The sequence below is a fragment of the Mus caroli genome, unplaced genomic scaffold (assembly GCF_978045245.1).
Source record: "Mus caroli unplaced genomic scaffold, Mus_caroli_1 scaffold_3, whole genome shotgun sequence".
NCBI lineage: Eukaryota > Metazoa > Chordata > Mammalia > Rodentia > Muridae > Mus > Mus caroli.
Genome location: NW_028227258.1, coordinates 153,930,787 through 153,950,736, shown reverse-complemented (window position 1 = coordinate 153,950,736; position 19,950 = coordinate 153,930,787). Strand labels below are relative to the sequence as shown.

General features: G+C 37.8%; 1 protein-coding gene across 2 annotated transcripts in view; it reads left to right on the top strand.

Moving 5' to 3' along the window:
* Positions 1–19,950, top strand: part of Zc2hc1a (zinc finger C2HC-type containing 1A) — a 51,054-nt gene that overhangs the window by 5,209 nt on the left and 25,895 nt on the right. For both annotated transcript variants that reach the window (XM_021158705.3, XM_029475486.2), the window contains exons 2-7: positions 7,403–7,479; positions 8,828–8,944; positions 14,398–14,539; positions 16,531–16,679; positions 18,284–18,383; positions 18,841–18,940. In XM_021158705.3, coding sequence (XP_021014364.1) covers positions 7,403–7,479; positions 8,828–8,944; positions 14,398–14,539; positions 16,531–16,679; positions 18,284–18,383; positions 18,841–18,940 — 685 coding nt within the window. The remainder of the gene's footprint in view (positions 1–7,402; positions 7,480–8,827; positions 8,945–14,397; positions 14,540–16,530; positions 16,680–18,283; positions 18,384–18,840; positions 18,941–19,950) is intronic.

Below are 19,950 nucleotides of genomic sequence, written 5' to 3'. Positions count from 1 at the left end.
ATTTGTAGAAGCTTAAAATAATTTGAAAGGGACATTTTAAGACATTTTGGAGATTGTAGATCTGAAAGCAGATCACCTGTACAGGATCTTGGGAAAACATGGTATAACCAATTTAGGAGTTGTATTGTGTGTTAAAAGTTGGATTGGGAAGAGCTGTGGTTCTTTATAGACTATCCATGACATGAGCAAGCTGACATAACTATACTGGGTGCCAGAATCGTTTCTACCTTTCATAATATCTGTGGAAAATGTTTCCTCCTATTAATTGTATACATTTAGAGTATTATAACCATTTTAGGTAATAGTATGTTCTTTAATATCTCCAATATTGTATGCTAGTATTATATAAAAGTATATTCTCACATATAAGCTTTATGTAAGTTTTGAAGACAGTAAATATAATAACTCTTGATAAAATCAAGTTTATACTAGAGTTTCACAAGGAAAAGTTTTTTTTTTAATTTTAGAATGCTAAAAATATTTTTAAATAGAATATTTTTTATATGTAGGCAGTTTTATATATATCTTCAATGTATCATGATCATATCCACCTACCTACTCACCAGAGACATTTTACAGCACATGCCCCTGTTCTCACTTTTTTTTTTTTTTTTGCCTTATTATTTAATAGCCCGCTAAGTCCAGGCCCAGATTCATGCATATAGTGCATCCTCAGTGTTCTAAGTGCAGTGCCCACATCATGTCCATTGGGAGACATTTCGTGATGGACCTTCCCATATTTCAAGTGCTCTGCTCTTTATGCACCCTTCTCTGAGATGTTGCCTGACTCTTGGCTGAGCAATCAGCAATCACTTACTCTTAGCACTTATTCTTAGCACATCGACTGCTCTCCAATTCAGAAGAAACATCTCGAGGCAAAGCTGAAGGCAGCACTGATCTGTGGGTATAAACATAAATATTGAGAGCACTGGTTGCCAATATATTTAGTCTAACCATGTCTAAAACTATCTGTTTAGTAATAGGCTTCTTCTAAAACCCATGACCACTTTAGCTAGGGACCTTGAACCAGATTTCATGAATCCCCTCCTGTGGAACAGGCCTCAAATCCAATCAAAAAGTACTTAGTTTCTTTGTATTCTTCATGCCACCATTGCAGGCTGGTTGGTATTGTAGCATCTAAGTCCAACACTAGGTAAGACTTTGTATGCCTTGTTCTCTCCCAGCAGCTTCCTGTTTTGTTTTGAATGGAAATGGTTCCCATAGCTCACAGGGAACAGCAATCTTAGGAGGTATGTCTTGTTGGAATAGTTGTGACCTTATTGAAGGAGTGTGCTACTGAAGGTAGGCTTTGAGGGTTCAAATGCTCAAGCCAAGCCTGGTGTCACTCTGACTTCCTGCTGCCTGTTGATCCAGATGAAGAACTCTTGGCTCCTTCTGCAGCACCATTTCTGTGCACGTGATGCCATGCTTGTCACCATGATGATAATGGACTAAACCCCTGAACTGTAAGCCAGCCCCAATTAAAATGTTTTCCTTAATTTAAGTTTCCATTGTCATGGTGTTTCCTCACAGACGTAAAACCCCAATGAAGACACCCCCATAGCACCTTTGGGTATTATTGAAAGCTAGCTACCAGGAAAGATTATTTCAGGTCAGTTCCAGCTTGTTTTCTCTGTCTTGCAACCAACATGTATTATGTCTTCAGCAGTAGGGTCTTAGCTATCTGTACTGGCTAGTTTTGTGTCAACTTGACACAGCTGGAGTTATCACAGAAAAGGGAGCTTTAGTTGAGGAAATGCCTCCACGAGATCCAGCTGTAAGGCATTTTCTCAATTAGTGATCAAGGGGGAAAGGCCCCTTGTGTGTGGGACCATCTCTGGGGTGGTAGTCTTGGTTCTATAAGAGAGCAGGCTGGGCAAGCCAGGGGAGGCAAGCCAGTAAAGAATATCCCTCCATGGTCTCTGCATCAGCTCCTGCTTCCTGACCTGCTTGAGTTCCAGTCCTGACTTACTTCCTTGGTGATGAACAGCAGTATGGAAGTGTAAGCTGAATAAACCCTTTCCTCCCCAACTTGCTTCTTGGTCATGATGTTTGTGCCGGAATAGAAACCCTGACTAAGACACCATTTAATAATGGTGGGCAACCAAGAGCAATGGCAGTAGCTTTGTTGGCTTGGGGGGCCTTTTGATGTCTTTGACCAGTAAATAATAAGGAAATATCCTGTATGTGGTACTGAGATTCTCATTTCATATCCCATGTCTTCTGGGAGAATCATTGTCCACCCATGCAGAGTTCCCGTGGCACAATAAAATCCTTTATTGACTTGTGTCCACCAATCTGAGTGCCTTTTCCCCAACCATGCTTAGTCTCTGTTACAGTTTTCTTCCCTGTGAATTATGTCATCTCTCTACTGTATTTTTGTGTGCTTTAAGATTTGCCAGATTTATGTCATATGGGAGAGCTTAGCATGGTTTTCATAACTCAGAAAGTATGATTACTTCTTTATGTAAGGTAAATAATTCTATTATGTAACATCTTAGTCAAATTTTAGGAATATTTAATGTATATTATCCATATGTGACAAGTGTTAAGCTGAACTTAACTCATGTGATTAGCTTCATATTTATAGTTCAGCTGGTGAGAACCTGTAATGACTAGAAAGCACATTTTCTTTTATATAGATCCCTTTACATTCTCAGTCCTCTGTCTAGACTGGAACTGATTTCATCAGCATAGTACATACTTCCTGGGATGTTCTTTCCTTATGTATTGGCTTTTTCTTACATCTGAGGAATTTGCAAAATACAAGAGAAATGTTTTGTTATCCATTTATATTTCCTACTAACTTAGTTGTGGTGTTTTGTTAAATTTTGGTATGTTGTAGATGCAAAAGAACCATGTGCATCATGTAATCTAACATCCTTATTTTATACCAGAGAGATTAAATTCCTTGCTCAGGGACTTGGTTCCCAGTGATAGAGCTGCGATTAAAAGTTAGATAATATATAATGACAGACTCCAATTATTTTTCCAGTACACTATACTACTATTACTGTCATATCTTTTAAATAATTGCATAGAACAAAATAGAGCTTCTGGTTTTTGAGACCCAATTTATTTATCATGACAACTTTGTATAATTTTTTATTAGGTCTTAATATCAATGAACATGCACACATTAGTAAATCAAAAGGAAAGTAGAAATTTATGTTTTCCTCATTTTGAAAGGCTTTTTAACAATGAGAATGGTCCCCATATACTTACATGTGTAACTATTTGGTCCCTAGTTGGTGGAACTACTTGAGAAGGATTAGAAGGTGTGACTAACTTTTTTAGTGGTTGGACATATGTCACTGGGAGCAGGCTTTGCCCAGTTGAAGCTCTTCCTGCCTTGTACTGCCTCAGGATGTGAGCTAGCAACTACTGCTAGCCATGCCTGCCTGCTGCCATGCTCTTTGCCATAATTTATATGTCATAGACTAACCCTCTGAAACTGTAAGCCCCTAATAAACTCTATAAGGTGCTACAATTATAATGTCTTAATAGCAATAGATATGTAAGACAGAAGGTGATATCAGGAAGTGAGCTATTTCTGTGACAGGCCTGACTATGATGTGGATTGGAGGGATGTGGAAGACTTTAAGACTTTGGACTAGGAAAGCGATGGGATATTATGAGCTGTCCTTAGAGGAGCTTTGAAGACAGTGCTGGGAGCAGTGTGGACTATGGCAGGGCTCAAGAGGTTCCAGAGAACAATATTAGCAGTGGAGATAGAGAGCATTCTTGTGATATTTTGGCAAAGAATGAGGATGCTTTTTCCCTTTGCCCTAAGAATCTGCCTAATCTAAACTGAAAACTCTCTTCATAGAGGAGATTCCAAGATAACCTAGTATTGACTGTATCACTTGGTTATTAGTAATTACACTTTTGCAGATAAACAATGAAAAAGTAACTGAGGCAAAAAGAGATGTACAAAATATACTACCTGAGGAGGAAAAGCACCAGGAAATTTAATATTGGAGCCAAGGTTTGTGCTGAGTGAGATAATGAGAGGCCTGATGTGAAATGGAATAAACACAGTAGTGCCGCAGGGCAGGAACTCACCCCTGCTAGGTTTCCCACTTTATGCAGCAAAGGGCAGCTGATGCAAAGGCAAGGAGAAGTAAGTGGTTTGCTTTGGATTTTACACAGCTTAATATGAAGATTATCTTGAGTATTAGAAGAGACTCTAGACTTTTGAACTTTTTTGAGATTGAAAAACTGGGAAATTTTGAGGTTGGACTAAATGCATTTTGATATGGCTATAAGCTGTAGAGGCCAGAGAACGGAATGTGGTGGTTTGCCCGAGACTGGCCTCTGTGGCTCACATGTTTGAATCCTTGTTCTCTAGTTCGGGGGACTGTTTTGAAATCTTGTGTGGGTTGTTGGAAGATGTGTCACGGGGTGGGGGCGGGGGTGGCTTTGAGGTTTCAAAGGCCTGTGTGATTCACCATCCTTAGCTAGCTTGCTTGCCCTCTGTCTCTGCCCCCTTGTTCCCCTCTCTGCTGCTTCCCAAGCTGACCCTGCTTACTTGCCTGCTCCCTGCCAGGATAGTCATGAACTCACCCACCAAAATGGTAAACCCTCAGTAAATCACATTGGTTGTGGTATATTTACAGCAAGAGAAAATTAAGATACTATCTCTCCACTGCATCCTTAAAACAGAGTCTTGCTAAGGAGCACAAACTGGCCCTACTGTCCTAATCCTCACATCTCAGCTCTAGAGTGCCGTCCATGACTGTAGGAATGGATGGCTCATAGCCTGAGATTAATGCTGCTATATATATACGCTTTTATGTTTATTCTAGTGACAGTGCTTTTTCCCGTTTCAAGACATTTTGAAGATGTTGGATAGCTTGTAAGGATTAATTCCAGTAATTATATTTTATCATATGGTAAAGCTATTAAGTTTTAAAATTTTTACTTAAAACATGAGAGGTGATTTCATTCCTGCTGAGTTGAACAGATAAGTAAATAAGTGGATTGTGATGGCTTTAGAGAGTAATGTTGTGTTGTTTAACCCTTGTGCTCCAGTATATGCCTGGTAACTCGTAGGTGCTCGAGTATGCACTCCAATCATGTCAGTGAATCAGTGAATTGAATTCACTTTTTCTGAATGGTTAAGAAAGAAGTGTGTGTGGGAGTGGGGTGCAGGGATTAACCATGTGGCTTTCGATATGAGTAAGAGCATACTATTAAGCCACACCTATAGCCCCAGGAATTCATTGTCCTGAGGTTTTCCTTTGTACCAAAGTAGATAACCAAAGAAATTCACTTTTAACTAAGTGAACTGTGTGTGTTTTAATTTATAATATTGAATTTTTAGACCATGAAAATATATGAAAACTCAGGAAGGGTAATAGGTTATTAAGCATGTCCAGTTATTTTGACTCATTAATGTAAAAACATTGTCATCTTAATGAGGTTCCGTATGAAAACCACTTCAGCCTTCATAGTCCAGAGCACTGAGCTTCCTCTTAAGTGACCTTTTTAATGCCAGTGTTTAGTGCCAGGAGGAAAAACAAAACAAAACCATCAGGCGAGTCCTAGGCTTGCTTTTCTACCATGCAGCTTAACTACTATTACAAAGACATCTCACCTCCATCTGCCCTGCAGATAGCCACCATTCACCAATGAAATAGGTCAGTGGGGCAGGAGGAGGGCGAGAGCGAGCAAACATTCTTCTGTGACTGCATTGAGGACCTGCTGCTGGGCCATTGTGTTCACTCTCCTGCTTCTCTGTGGACTCACCTCATGGCCAAAGGGCTGATTTTATGAAGTCAAATTCTGCGGGTTTTTTTTTTTTTCAGGAGTTTATTATCCTGAGCAGAAAACACTTTTTCCCTAGTTTGTCTTTATATAAGTAAAGAACTTTAACAGAAGATACGTGGTCAGTTTACAGGTTTCCAGTTTACTTTTACAGAAATCCAGGTATTTTTTAGGGGGGAGGGGAATTTTTAAACGTCTTTATTTTAGGTCTCAAAGCTAAGGACACAGTGTTGTGAGCCTCCATGCGGCTGCTGGGATTTGAACTTGAGTCCTGTGAGCTCCTAGGGCTCCCTGAACTCTGTGTAGCCAGGCGTGGCTGTCCTGGAACTCACTCTGTAGTCCAGGCTGGTCTCGAACTCAGAAATCCTCCTCCCTCTGCCTCCCAAGGGCTAGGATTAAAGGCGTGCGCCACTACTGGCATGTGACCCTGAAACGCATAAACAACAAAAATACTCACCTCACGTTTTAAAAAAGCCCTCAAGGACACTAAAGACAACTCTAACAGCACAGTAAAGCCCTGAACACCCCACCACCACCACCACCCAAAACCCTCTAAATCCTTCTTTAAAACACCCTACAGAGCCCAGAAAAAAAAAAAAAAAATACCCTGGTGTCCCAGGGTACAACGACAACTACAACTCCCAGCATGTTTTGGGGCTAAAATCCTAAAAACAGCACAGGAACCCTAAAAATGACCCTGAAACCGTATGTTTTTGAGTGTTTGGAGACAGTGTCTCAGTGTGGCTGGTCCTGGCTGCACTGACTGTGCACAGAGAGAGTGCTGCAGGCACCCAAAGAAAAGTTCAATCCCTTCTAAAGATCCCATCTCTGTGTAGCCAAGCCTGGCCATCTGTCTGTCCTGGAGTTTACTGTGTGCAGCAGGCTGGGTTTGAACTCAGAGCTCCCCCTGCTCTGCTTAAGTTTCAGTTTAATAGGATAGTTAGGTAGAAAAATAAAGTGTTTAATTAAATCAGTTGCACAGTATCCCAAAGAACATAGATTTATTTTTCTCTTGAATCATTTCAGCAATAAAATTTCTTGTATAATGGTACATGGTAGCTCTGCTTTTAATTACAAATTATAGCTAAGTTTTATTTATTTATTATGCCCAGTGATTGCATGTAAGTATTACATGTATGTATAAAAGTGAGTAATTTATAGGGTACACAACATGCAGTTTCCATAACTAGATGGTCTTAACTTTGGGTGTTCTATTTTATATTTTCTGTTGATAAATGAAATAAGATTCTTTTGATTCTAGACTCCCAGATAAGCTCAGGTGATTAGCTGCTCATACGAGGTAGTTCTTCATACCTTAGAGCATTACCAAGACAGAGCCGATTCTGAATTCTTGTACTTACATAGACATAAGTAATTAAAAGATAACTGTATATTTCCAACTATATCAATTTGGTTTTCCTTGGATTATCACCGTTTTGTGTGTACTATTGTCTTTTAGGTCACTGACAACTCTTAAGCCTTAGGCCATTTGAATTGATAATTTTGCTCATTTTAAAATGAAACTTTTAAATAAGGGCTCTTAACTCACTTATGACACCTAAGAGAAAACATTAAAAACTAAAGGTTTAGGATTTGACTTGTGAACATTTCTAATTGGGCTTTTTTGTTTCAGAAAATGGAAGTGTTGTGCAAGTTGGAGACTTGTTGCCCTGCAAGATCTGTGGAAGGACCTTCTTCCCATTGGCTCTGGTGCGTAGGCTGCTTCTAACCTGTTCGCACTGGAGCGTCACAGACGAGACTGTTTCATGCTTGAGGACAGGTGCTCTGTACTGCTGAACCCTGAGGTTATGCTCGCTCTTCCAGCCTTGTGACAGCGATAGGCCTAGTAGGAGATAGAAACACTCAACATAAATTTAAGAGGCAAAGTAGCTCATAGATATCAATGAAAATGTATTAGCAAAATTGATAATTTCTAGACTTGGTAGTTAGAAGCCCTTGTTACCATTGCAGAAGAGCCAGTTTGTCTTTCCAGGACCCACATGTTATCTTAATGATGACCCGCCATTACCAGGGATCCCACACTCTTCTGATGTCTGTGGGTACTAGACATGCGTGTGATACCCGTACATACTTGAAAGTCTGCTTATACACATAAAAGCACATGTTCAAACCTTTTAAAAGCATTTATAGTGCAATGTTTAGTGAAATAAAGCAAATAATAGGAATGGACAGTGAGTTCATGATTGGCATCAGTACTAAATAAACCAGTTCTTTTCTTTTTTCTTCCTCTCCTTTTCCTTTTCCTTCCTTTGTTTCTTTGTTTCTTTCAGATAAACTGCATTTACTGAAGGAGCATAGGTGTATATAGTGTGTCATCTCAGTCAGCAGACTTTCTGTACTGGACAGAGAGTCGTCTTCTATAGAACTGGTCATTTGAAGACTAGCTAAGATAATTTTAACTGTGCATGCTTAAAATGAACAAATAATTTAGCATTGATTAAGAAAACAATCTGTAGATACAGACCCTTACATATGTCAGGAAAAGTCAGAGTTGAAGAAAACAAGCTTAGGCTCTAGTAGGAGGGAAAATTGTGAGTTCTAGGAGAAAAGGGATAGTTTTATAGGAAGGACACATGCTGGACAACTCTGCTCGCTTTGAGTTAGTGTTGTATTAATCCACTTTTATGTTACCTTATATAACCTAAGTCCTGTGGGGTAACATCTGTAACCCAAGACTGAGTCCTTCTGAGTCTTCTTCTGGTCCTCATGGCTGTGTCTTTACTTATGAGGACTTCTTACTAAAGGCTCTGAGTTATTTCACTGCTGCTTCTTAGCAATGATGAAAACTAGAATTTTAAATGATTCCTGACAAAATCCAAAGATATTCCTCTATAATTTCCTGAAAGGTAGGTGTGGGGGTGGGGTGGTGGGGGAGGGGCAGTGTACATGTTTTGAAGGTTAATCTAATTAAGGAAAGATGTAACTTTTCCTCTGGGTCTTTCTCATATGGTAGTTAAGCAGAACTGACATTTTAGTTTTGCTATTTTCCCTTCTGTAGAAAAGAAAATGTTATACTGTGTTTCTTGATTTTTAACAGAAAAAACATGGACCTATTTGCCAGAAAACTGCCAGTAAAAAGCGGAAGACTTTTGATTCCAGCCGGCAGAGAGCTGAAGGGACTGATATTCCCACGGTCAAGCCTCTCAAACCCAGGGTAACTCTGCCTTCTGAGCACTGTAACTCGGGTTGCTATGCTTTGTGAAACAATTATGAGTATGAGTCTAGGTAAACAAAATTACGTGTTATGTGTTCAGAATAAATATCATCAAGAACATAATTTTATTTTAATTAAAAACACAAATGAGTATAAATGTCACTAATAATGAAACTTTAAAACTATACAAGAAACTCTGGTGTCAGGTGGCCATTCTAGCTGTATAAAACTTCACTGTGAACTTGTTTATATTTATGTGGCTTCCTTAAACTAGCCATATGTTGTTGGGTTTTTTTGTGTGTGTGTGTGGGGGGGGGATTATTTGAATATAGTGATAAAAATAAGTCTAGTAAAGTATATATATATAATTTTTAAATTTTTTACTTTTTGTTTCCTTAAGTTGCTTGGTTCTGGAGAGATTACTCAGCAGTTGCTCCTCTTTCAGAGGAGGCAGGTTCATTTCTCAGCCCTTGTGTCCAATAGCTCCCTTTCTTAGATAAAGTTATTTGATGCTAGGCTAATCTGATATTTAACTTTGTTTTGCTGTCTGTGAATACTTACAGGAAAGAGGGTGAGACTTGACTAAGAAACAGAAACAAGTATTTGAAGTTTTTCATACTAGGTGCCATTTATGTGATTACATTAGTAAACGTAGGCAAGGTAGCTGAATATCTGAGACAATGTGGGCTCATTGATACAGAGACTGACTACAGGGGTGAGAAGCCAGCGCTTTGATGTGCTTCGGTAACATTGACTGCTGATTGGGCCAGTTAGCCTGTGCGTGCTTCTGTTTCCCTTCACAGTGCTATTGAAGCGGCGTCTTAGGGGGTATTGTGGAGCTTACACAAGACTATGATATTCAAACGTTACAGTTTTTTAAAAGTCTTAGTTAAGTGTTTTAATAAGAACAGCAGATTTTAATTCAGTGTGTGTGTGTGTCATAGACACATAGACACATAGACACACACACGCTGTTCACAAGATCCTTGGGTGAGTCACATACATATTATAGTTTGGAAAGCAATTAGAAGACATTGTAGTATTCTTATTAATGTATTTATTTATTTTAAGGAAATACTGTAAAATTACAAGCACGTAAACAATAGAACAAACTCTAATTTTGGTAAAATTAAAGACAAGATGCCTTGAACAGACTACCAGATACACATTAGAATGGCCTAAAGCAATTGAAAACTAAGCTAAACCACCCCAAAGTGACTATGTAGGAAGTTTATGGGATTCTGTGGCCAGGAATCTGACACCATCTAATACATGAGGGTCTTTTCATCTTAAAGGTAATCTCTCTAAGGTGAGTCTTTAAAGAATGTGTGTCTTACACTAGAACTATGTGAGACACAAGATAAAATATGCAAACTTGTATTGCCAGGACCTGGAATGAGCCAGGCTAAAGTTGAACAAGTGAGGAGTGGGGATAGACAGCTGTGCTAGAGGTTTTCAGAGCCCTTCCTGAAGGGAAGAGGGTTAACTAAGTTTTTAAAGTGGTTGTTTGAACAGAGATCCCATTAGTAGTTTCCTGTTTCCCAGAGAAGTGTAAGCGGCAGGTACTTGCGGTCGCACAGGGCCTGATTTATAAGAAACAGTCTGTTCCTCCCAAGGAAGACGCTAAGGGCTGTTCCCTGCAACCTAGCAGTCTTCCAGGCCTTTTCCTCTCCTCATCCCTCAGCCTCCCAGTAGCTCCTCCAATGTTGCTACTCTAGTTGGCGGCATGAGCTTGGGAGAGCAGAACTGAAGCTGAGTCAATTAAAGCCTCATGCAATAGCCAACTTTATTCAGGACATCAGACAATTTGTATTCTGAGGGTTAAGCAAGGTCATGTGAGCAAAGTTGACTTTGAGTTCAAGTTGTATATAGTCACAGGGAAAGGTTATATTACTTTAGGCTTTGTAGAGTCAGGAGGGGAACCCCTGGTTCAAATCATCATCTAAGTGACCATCGGTAAGATGATAGGTAATCTAAAGTAAAACCCATTCCTGCATGGAAGCCACATTCCAGAACAACCAAAGTTGTAGGAGAACAGAAACTACAAGACTCTGTCCTTTTAGTTGTAGTTTTCTCACAAGGTCTCAGAAATCTGCTCAAATAGTTCATTCATGGACCATGATACAGCACACCAGGAAAACCATCTTCATTCAGTGATAAATAATAGAAACACTGTTAGCTGTCACTGATACAAAGATCAGTCTGTAAGGAAAACACATAGAAAAGACCAGCACACCTTGTCATTAGATGAGTAATACTACAGAACAGATAAATGTTATTACCAGTTAGCTGGAACATAAGAACTTTTTCTATATCTTTTATGTAAGAACTATCCATCATAGCTATTTTTAATTAGTAGGAGAGTTTGAGAACTTCATATATGAGCACTGTATACACAGCACTCCTGGTTCAACCTTCCTCCCCTGTCTTTATTATATGCACACCATATGCACACATACACATGTGTATGTACAACCTATTGGATCCATTTAGCATTATTAATATGTACATGTGTCCAGGGATGATACGTGGGGTTGTGCATACACGTGTGTGTGTGTGTGTGTACATATACTGTGTATGTAATTCAGGAATAGATCATTCCTAGAGAAAATGTATTCTTCCTTTCCCAGGAGCCATGGACCACCTGAAGCTCCTAACCAAGGGCTTTTTTCCATATACTTTCATATGTCAACTGGTATTCTCATTATGCTAGTCTTCTCCAGGCAAGCATATTGTTTAGATTTCATATGTGCAATTTTCCTGTTATGTTTAGAGGTCACTATTTTGTACCAGGTGTCCTGTTCTTCTGGCTTTTATAATCTCTCTGTCCCCTTTTGTGTGATTTTTTTTCTTGAGCCTTATGTGTAGCAGGTTGGCTTACAGTTGTATCAGTTGGGGTTGACCACTGTAGTCATGTATTCTCTGCAGCGTGGACCTCTCTAAGAGTCTCCACCTGTTATAAAAAGAAGCTTATTGGATGAGGTGTAAGAACTACACTTGAAGCCGGGTGTGGTGGCTCGAGCCTTTAATCCCAGCACTCGGGAGGCAGAGGCAGGTGGATTTCTGAGTTCGAGGCCAGCCTGGTCTACAAAGTGAGTTCCAGGACAGCCAGGGGTATCCAGAAAAACCCTGTCTCAAAAAAACCAAAAAAAAAAAAAAAGAACTACACTTGACTAGACCAGGCCTACACACATGCTGTACGACCAGTCTAGGCCTGGCAATTAGGATTTTAGTTCTTATTGTTTAGTTTTGGATTTGTATTTTTAAATAAGTGTCTTTTGACGGTGATTAAATGCATATTCTTAATTTAAAAATAAATGCACTAAGAATGTAATTAGGACTAATTAATGTAAGCCAGCATCATGTTTAGTGGGAAAATGACAGAGATGGTAGATTTACAAGTCAGGGCTGGATTCAGTTACATCTAGCACATAAGACTCCAGCTGGTATGATTAAAGAAATAAAGTAACACTTTGTGCATATTGGGAATTATGACATACCTAGAGAACTCAAGGGAATCGACTGAAAAATTATAATGGACAGTAAGACAAATTAAAAAAGGGGAAATTATAGAGGAGTTTTAATTCAGTAACATGACTGCTCTGACAAAGGATCACATCCAAAGACCTTCCAGGTTTGTGTAAACTGGCTGGAATGCAGGCACACACTGCATTACAGTATGATCTTGCCCAAATATAGACATGCTATAGTATAAACCTTTAATCCCTCACAATGAAGGTAAGTTTAGTTTGTAGACGGAAACAGCCATATCTGAAAGTGGCCTCTAACTGAGGAGCAGACAATGTGATGAATCAGAGGAAGATTTGACAGAATGAATCAGAGCTAGGGTCTGCCCAGCTCTTGAGAACTGCACAGAAAGGAGAGGCTACTTTGGAGCAACACAGGGAGAGAGGTGTGTGTGTGTGGTAGTTTTAGTAGTTTTAGCGTAACAGTTTTGCAAAGACAGGTGGCAGAGAGAATAAGGTAGACACAGGTGAAGACAAAAATGAGCCAGAGATTAGAACATATTACCAAAGTTAGTATGAGGCTAAGCAAAGCAGTTTACACAGAAGCCAAAGGAAGTGAGATTGAATCAGTAATCTTGGAAAATTAGATTGTGCTGAGTCTAGAAGCTTCCAGACCTCGGCCTAGGGATAGTTAGAATAGAGAAAGAAAAGCTCTGGGCTCAGCCCAAGCCAGATATTCACAGCGCTTGGGTACAGATTTTATCTCATCCCTCCACCTGAAGAAATAAAAGCAACATTTATAGAAAATGTATAAATATTGTTAGGGTTGATATACTTAATAGATTATTTCTTAAAACAAGTCATAAAAAATCTTATATAGATGAAAAACACAAGATGTTAGGTTACTTATGAATACATTTTGCAGTCAAAGTACAAATCTTCTATGAAGAATACTTGGAATACTAAGAGCATAAATGAAGAAAATTAGATTCCCTAAATTATTTATGAATGAAATGTTCCATTTTTCTAGTTAAATTAATAGTTTTTTTAATGACAAGCCAATTATGAGATGATACAGAAAAGTGCACGTATAAGACTAAGACTTCAGTGGCCATAAACTAAAATTATCCTGTCACATATCACATATACCATAAAGTTTTAATATTTAAAATGCTAACACAAGGACCATCGAAGCAATGAAGTGAAAGGGGAAATGAAGAATAGATTTACACTCATTGCTTAACTTATGATGGTTGTTTCTCTCTGTAGTGGGGTAGGGTGGAGTAGGAAGTTAGCATACAGACACAATGGCATGACCTTTGTTAAATTTCTTTTAAACAAACTGAACTCATGTCATATTCTATGCCAAATGCATGCAGCACACAATGAATAAAATAGAAATAAAATTCAAAAAACAAAGCCAAAACCCAATAGAAAATAGTAAATTAGTTAATAGTTTTAAAATAACTGAAGATCCACAGGAATTGTGCAAAAAAAGGATTCTTTCTTCACTACCTAGAAGAATTATTCCTGAAAGAGTAAAAGTCAGGCAAGAGGTTGCCTAGGAGTATGGGCTGCTCACAGAATAAACCCAGATGGCTTCTGAGCAGGTGAGTGAGTCTTCAGTCTCATTCATCAAAGAAAACCCAGTTGAAGTCCTCAGCACTGGTCTCCACCTCTCCAGCAGTTCAAACCGTTCCGATTCGGTACATTCATCATATGTACAGACAGGAGCACAAAACCGAATCTGAAGTGCAAGCACAGATATTACCTATAGACGTGCCTGTAGAGCAGGCTTTACCAGCATCGATCGGCCTTGAGGAAAATTTTATTTAAAAGTTGCACACAATGTGCCAGTTTTTAATTTGGCAAAGATCACTGGTGGATTCCTGTTAAGAGAACATTTAAAACAATATGTCTTTACCTGAACTTTTGTTTCAGTATATTAAAAAGTATACTTTGATGTTACTTCTTCCTCGTTTATAGCCAGAACCACCAAAGAAGCCGTCGAATTGGAGACGAAAGCATGAGGAGTTCATTGCCACCATCAGAGCAGCCAAAGGCCTGGATCAGGCTCTCAAGGAGGGCGGCAAGCTGCCTCCTCCTCCTCCACCCTCTTACGACCCAGGTGTGTACAGCACTGTGGACAGAAATGTCCATGTGCGCAAAGGAGAGTGCAATCTAGTTTTTAAGTTTATATGAAATAATCTTTTATCAAGAAACCTAATGACACATAGTTGTTGTATTAATGTATTAATACTTTATTATATTAATACTTTGTATCAATGTAATGGTTATAACCGGAGAATCTAGGTCTACAGATGCAGCTTTACGGAGCATAAAAACACACTGCTTCTCAGCACAATGATTTTATTGAAACATAAGCTTAGTGTTTTCAATTATAAAATATTGATATATAGAAACTCAGTTATGCTCTTATACATTCATTAGGATTCAAATAGTCATGTTGCTTGGTTCTTTAGTATCTTCCCTGAAAAGAAAGTTAGGACATTTCTAAACTATGTAAGTAATTCTGAACCTCTTGTGTATAACCAGTTACTCAAATGACGTTTTCAAAACAATGTTTTGCTACAGTTTCTACTGGGAAACCAGAAATTGTACTGTTTATTATTATGAAAGTAAAAACATTATAGCAATCCATATGAAACACTAAGATAGACTTGAAATAATAGGATTGACATTTTGCTATTGGCTATTAGAATGTCCTTAACAGGTTGTTATTTTAACGTAAATAGCCAGCCACATTGAAATAGAATTGGTGCTGTAGATTGGAATTACTTCAAAAAGGAATATTTTTTAGCAAACCTGTATGTGATTATTTAAAACATTTTATTCTAGAGGAGACACTTGCCAGCTATTTTAGTAAAAGGCCAAGTTGTAAGAATTTTAAGTATCGTCTATTGCTAAGACTACTTATGGGACTATTTAGCTTTTCCTTGTCATAAGCCGTACGTAATATGTCAATGAGTGGATAAAGTTAGATCCCAAACAATAACAAGAATAAAAACCTTTATTTTTAAAAATGGGCAATGAAAATACCCATAGAGGGAGCTACAGAGACAAAGTTTGGAGCTGAGATGGAAGGAAGGACCATCCAGTGACCGTCCCACCCGGAGATCCATCCCATAATCAGCCACCAAACACAGACACTATTGCATATGCCAGCAAGATTTTGCTGAAAGGACCCTGATATAGCTGTCTCTTGTGAGGCTATGGCAGTGCCTGGCAAACACAGAAGTGGATGCTCACAGTCAGCTATTGGATGGAACCCAGGGCCCCCAATGGAGGAGCTAGAGAAAGTAACCAAGGAGCTAAAGGGGTCGGCAACCCTATAGGTGGAACAACAATATGAACTAACCAGTACCCCCAGAGCTCATATCTCTAGCTGCATATGTAGCAGAAGATGGCCTAGTCGGCCATCATTGGAAGGAGAGGCCCTTGGTCTTGCAAAGATCTGTACCATGTCTGTACTTTCCATATCCCCTTTAGGAATGGAAGTTGCCAGTTTGTCGGGGCAGCCTGGGCTGTAGGAATTCTATAAGGTTTTGGACTTGCCATACATTTTGTTTTTGGGTGCTTTTTAGACTGTCCCATTAAAAAGTAGGATTTTTTTCTGAAATTTGAGTTATGTCAGTGAAGTTTTGATTTTTAAGCTACTGCTGCCATTTCCTCCCTTTAGAAAACAAGTTTCTTGGTAGTCTGCTTACCTATTTCTTGATTTTATTTTTAAAAAGATTTTAATCTGATTTAATCTGATCTCAGTTTATATTTTAATATGTTTTTACTGTTTAGATACCATAAAATTTATGTCCATAATGAAAACAAATATTTGTTTTCTTTTTCTTTTCTACTGACACTTTTATTTACTTTTTTCTTCAGTTTTTCTCAGAGTGACTGAGATACTGACTTCTTGGACTTTTCCTTAAATAGCCTTACAAAGTTTAGGTCAACCAAGTTGGATGCTGTGTGGGCTTGGACCTCCTGCCTATCCAGTGCCATTATGTATATTTCTCAGCTTGAACTCATGACCTTAAAGAGTCTTCCAGCCCATTAGCCGTATTCTGTCACTGCCTTTGCTTCTCCTTTGCTATGCTTTAGATTACATTCAGTGTCCATATTGCCAGAGGAGATTCAATGAGAACGCAGCCGACAGACATATAAACTTTTGTAAAGAACAGGCAGCACGGATTAGTAACAAGGGCAAATTTTCTACTGACTCTAAAGGAAAGCCAGCTTCGCGGCCACAGGTAAATGGACAGCTTGAAACATTTCTATACATTTGTGAGAATGTGTCTGTTTGAGATTCATATTTTTATGTTTATTATTACTAACACTGAACTATAGATTTTTAATCAGTCAAAATGGATGTGTTATTTCTAAGGGCTTTGGTACAAAATTCAAGTGACAAGTTGAGAAAAAAATAGTACAAATTAATGTATTTAAAGGGTATTTTATTCCTTTTCCTAGTATCACTTTAATTACATCTTATAATGATTTTAGTTTAAAATACATTCTAATTGTTAATGTTTACTCATAGTTCATTTCAAATGAATATCCATATTTATTTTCAGATCATTAGAGTGTTCTAGATATATTACTGCTTATTTTTTCATACTATTTTAGTGCAGGGATATATTTGCCAAAGTGTTTATGCTATTAAAGTGTGCTCTGTCACTGTGCATGCAGTCTTCCTTTGGTGTGGGCTTCATTACCCCTGCACTGCGTGGCTGTGTGCTGAGTGAGATGGAAGTGACTGACTCTTACTGACTTTTCTTTTTATTCTCTCATGAGTACAGAAGGAAATTTGATAAAAATCTTTAGCTTTAATTATAGTATTTTCTGTTTCTCATGCTAATTTTGACACTTATATATCACATACTTGGAAATTTTCTTAGATTGTAATGATGCCTGCATTTGTAATCCGTAATATATAGTGCCCTTTATTATTCTTTAAAATGTCTTTTTATTCCTGCTGATTTTAAGTGTATTATATCTGATAAGAAAATAGTCACTTCAATTTAAGCATTTTAGTTTTGCTTACATGTTTTCTTTTTTTTTCTTCAACTTAAATATGCTTTTGCCAGTCTAGACACTAGTTTTTATAGTCTAATTATTTAGTTCCTTTTGTTTTTAATGCTGTTTCAAAAGCACACTAGGTTGGTTGAATATTTAAACATATACGTGAAATATAGCTATTCTTGGGAAGTAGTGTTAGGTCTTTCTTGCTGCTGCTTCAGCTTTCACACAGACACATGGCTAATTTTCCCCTACCTTATCGTTTGTGATAAGTACAAGACAGGCTCTGCACTCAGTGCCTTTCTGGTGCTGCTTTGATGCCATCTGTCTGGAAACATTCCAAGTTTAGTTGCGTGGTATCAGTGTGGCTGAATGACTTTTATTTAGAAGTCTGATTATGTGCTAGCAGGCAGTTGCTACAGTCTCGGATGGGCAACCATGGGAGCTTCTTCTCTCCTACTCTAATGTTCAGTGCTTTTAAAATGGTTTTCATGGAACTGTAAACTTCTTTTCATAGTTTCCTGAGATATTTATGGTTTTTATAGAAGAGTTGGTCTATGGAAACATTTTTGTCAACAATAAACTTGTTTTGATTTCTGTACTAGAATACTTTGTACGTTTATAAATATTTCGCTTCACTGGATTTAAGTATATATCATCATTATTAAATTCATTCATAATGCTGTACAACTGTCATCATCATCTCTGTAGCCTTTTCTTCATGTGAAACAAACCAAATAAACGCCAAGCATTAGGGATTATGAGTTGAATTACTAGTTTGTATCCCTTAATGTCAAAATGATGTTGAATTTTTTTTAAATTTTCATTATTTTAGTATAAGCCGTCTCCGCTTAAAAAATCAAATCCTCCTGGAAGTACGTCATCAGGATCGTCCCGACTACCACAGCCAAGTACTACTAGCAAAACAATTGTAGGTAATGAGATTCCATGTGACCAATTAACCAGACAAGCAAAGAAAGCCATGCTAGTTGATAAGGATATGCCAAAAGTGGTCTATTTTAGATTATTAAAAAAGTTATACATAAGAAATTTAGCTTAGTAGTTATTTCTGGGTAAAATAGAAGTAACTTTGAATAGCAACTACAGCCAAGGTCCTTTCTTTATTACTTGAAAGGCCACAATGTTTTCACACATTTTTTGTATGTGTACTTGAAACTGTCCAATAAGACAGGTACTAACAGTTTAAAGAGGAAACCACTAAAGTGAGATGTTATAAAGAGCAAGAACTGGATGCATTCCTTACTAATAGTTTTAAATTCTTTATTTTATAACTATAGGTACTAAGGAACTATTTTCCTTGTTAGAGACTCTGTTTTATGTGAATTTTCTTTCATACTATTGTTAAAAAAACTGTTGCCTTTTTATTATAAGGTGTGCCCACGGGTAAAGCATCTGCAGTTAACAGTCCTTTGGGAAACAAACCTCAGACCTTATCTCCTTCTCATAGAGCAATAGCAGCCCCCCAGGCAGGGTAAGTCCGTCCTGCAGTGCTCAGTGCTGTGTTTACAGCCTGCAGTGCTTTCTGTTTGTCCTTGCTCGGCTCCTCTGCTGAAGAGACATTAAGTGACACTGTTAAAATCCCAGTAAAACTGTTTCAGAAAAGTATAGGTGCTCTTCATCAAGATCCTAATGTGTGTGTGTGTGTGTGTGTGTGTGTGTGTGTGTGTGTGAACAGTTTTATTTTGCTGTCTCTAAGGAAATAACATGTAATATTGAAGGTTTAGTAATGACTAGTATTTTGAGGAGTATACTTAATTAAGTCCTTTGTAGTCATGGAGGAACTCACATATGCAGTTAAAGCTGTGTAACTTTTAGGAAAAGTTAGGTGTGCTGAGTGAGATCTCCTTGACTAGAAAATAGTCAAATATTTTTATTCTAATGCATAAAAATTACTAAATGTATAGTTTTGATGGAATAATGTACATAGAGATGTATATATAATGATTTTGCTATGAGAAAAATTTCTGTAGTATGCCTGTATTGTCTGAAGTAAACTAAAATTATGTTATATTCTGTGTTGACAGCGTATATGGACTTATCAGTAAATTATTATTTACTAATAATTGTAGTTTTCATATGCTGTATTCTATATAGATGGCTTTTAGTGAAATCGCTTCTACTTTCAACAATCCATTATAATGTTGGAAAACTTGATAAAATTAGCCATTTTATTATCTAAACACTTACTTTCAGAGATTTACTTTCCTCTGTTAATAAATTACAAAATTACAAAGACAATAAAGAAAACAAAACCAGAAGATTTTGTGTTTTTTAGATATGCAGTTGGTTAAGGAAACATAACACATAATTTTCACGAATACTTTATCTTTGACTCATAGTCACTTACTTTCATGAAGAAAATTTACAGTGGAATATTTGTCAGTTGTGGTTAGCCTTTTGTCCCCACTCAATTCAGACAGCATAGGACATCCAAGATATACAAAGTCTTGGCCTCTGGGGAGAGGCCTCTGTGGAGAACAC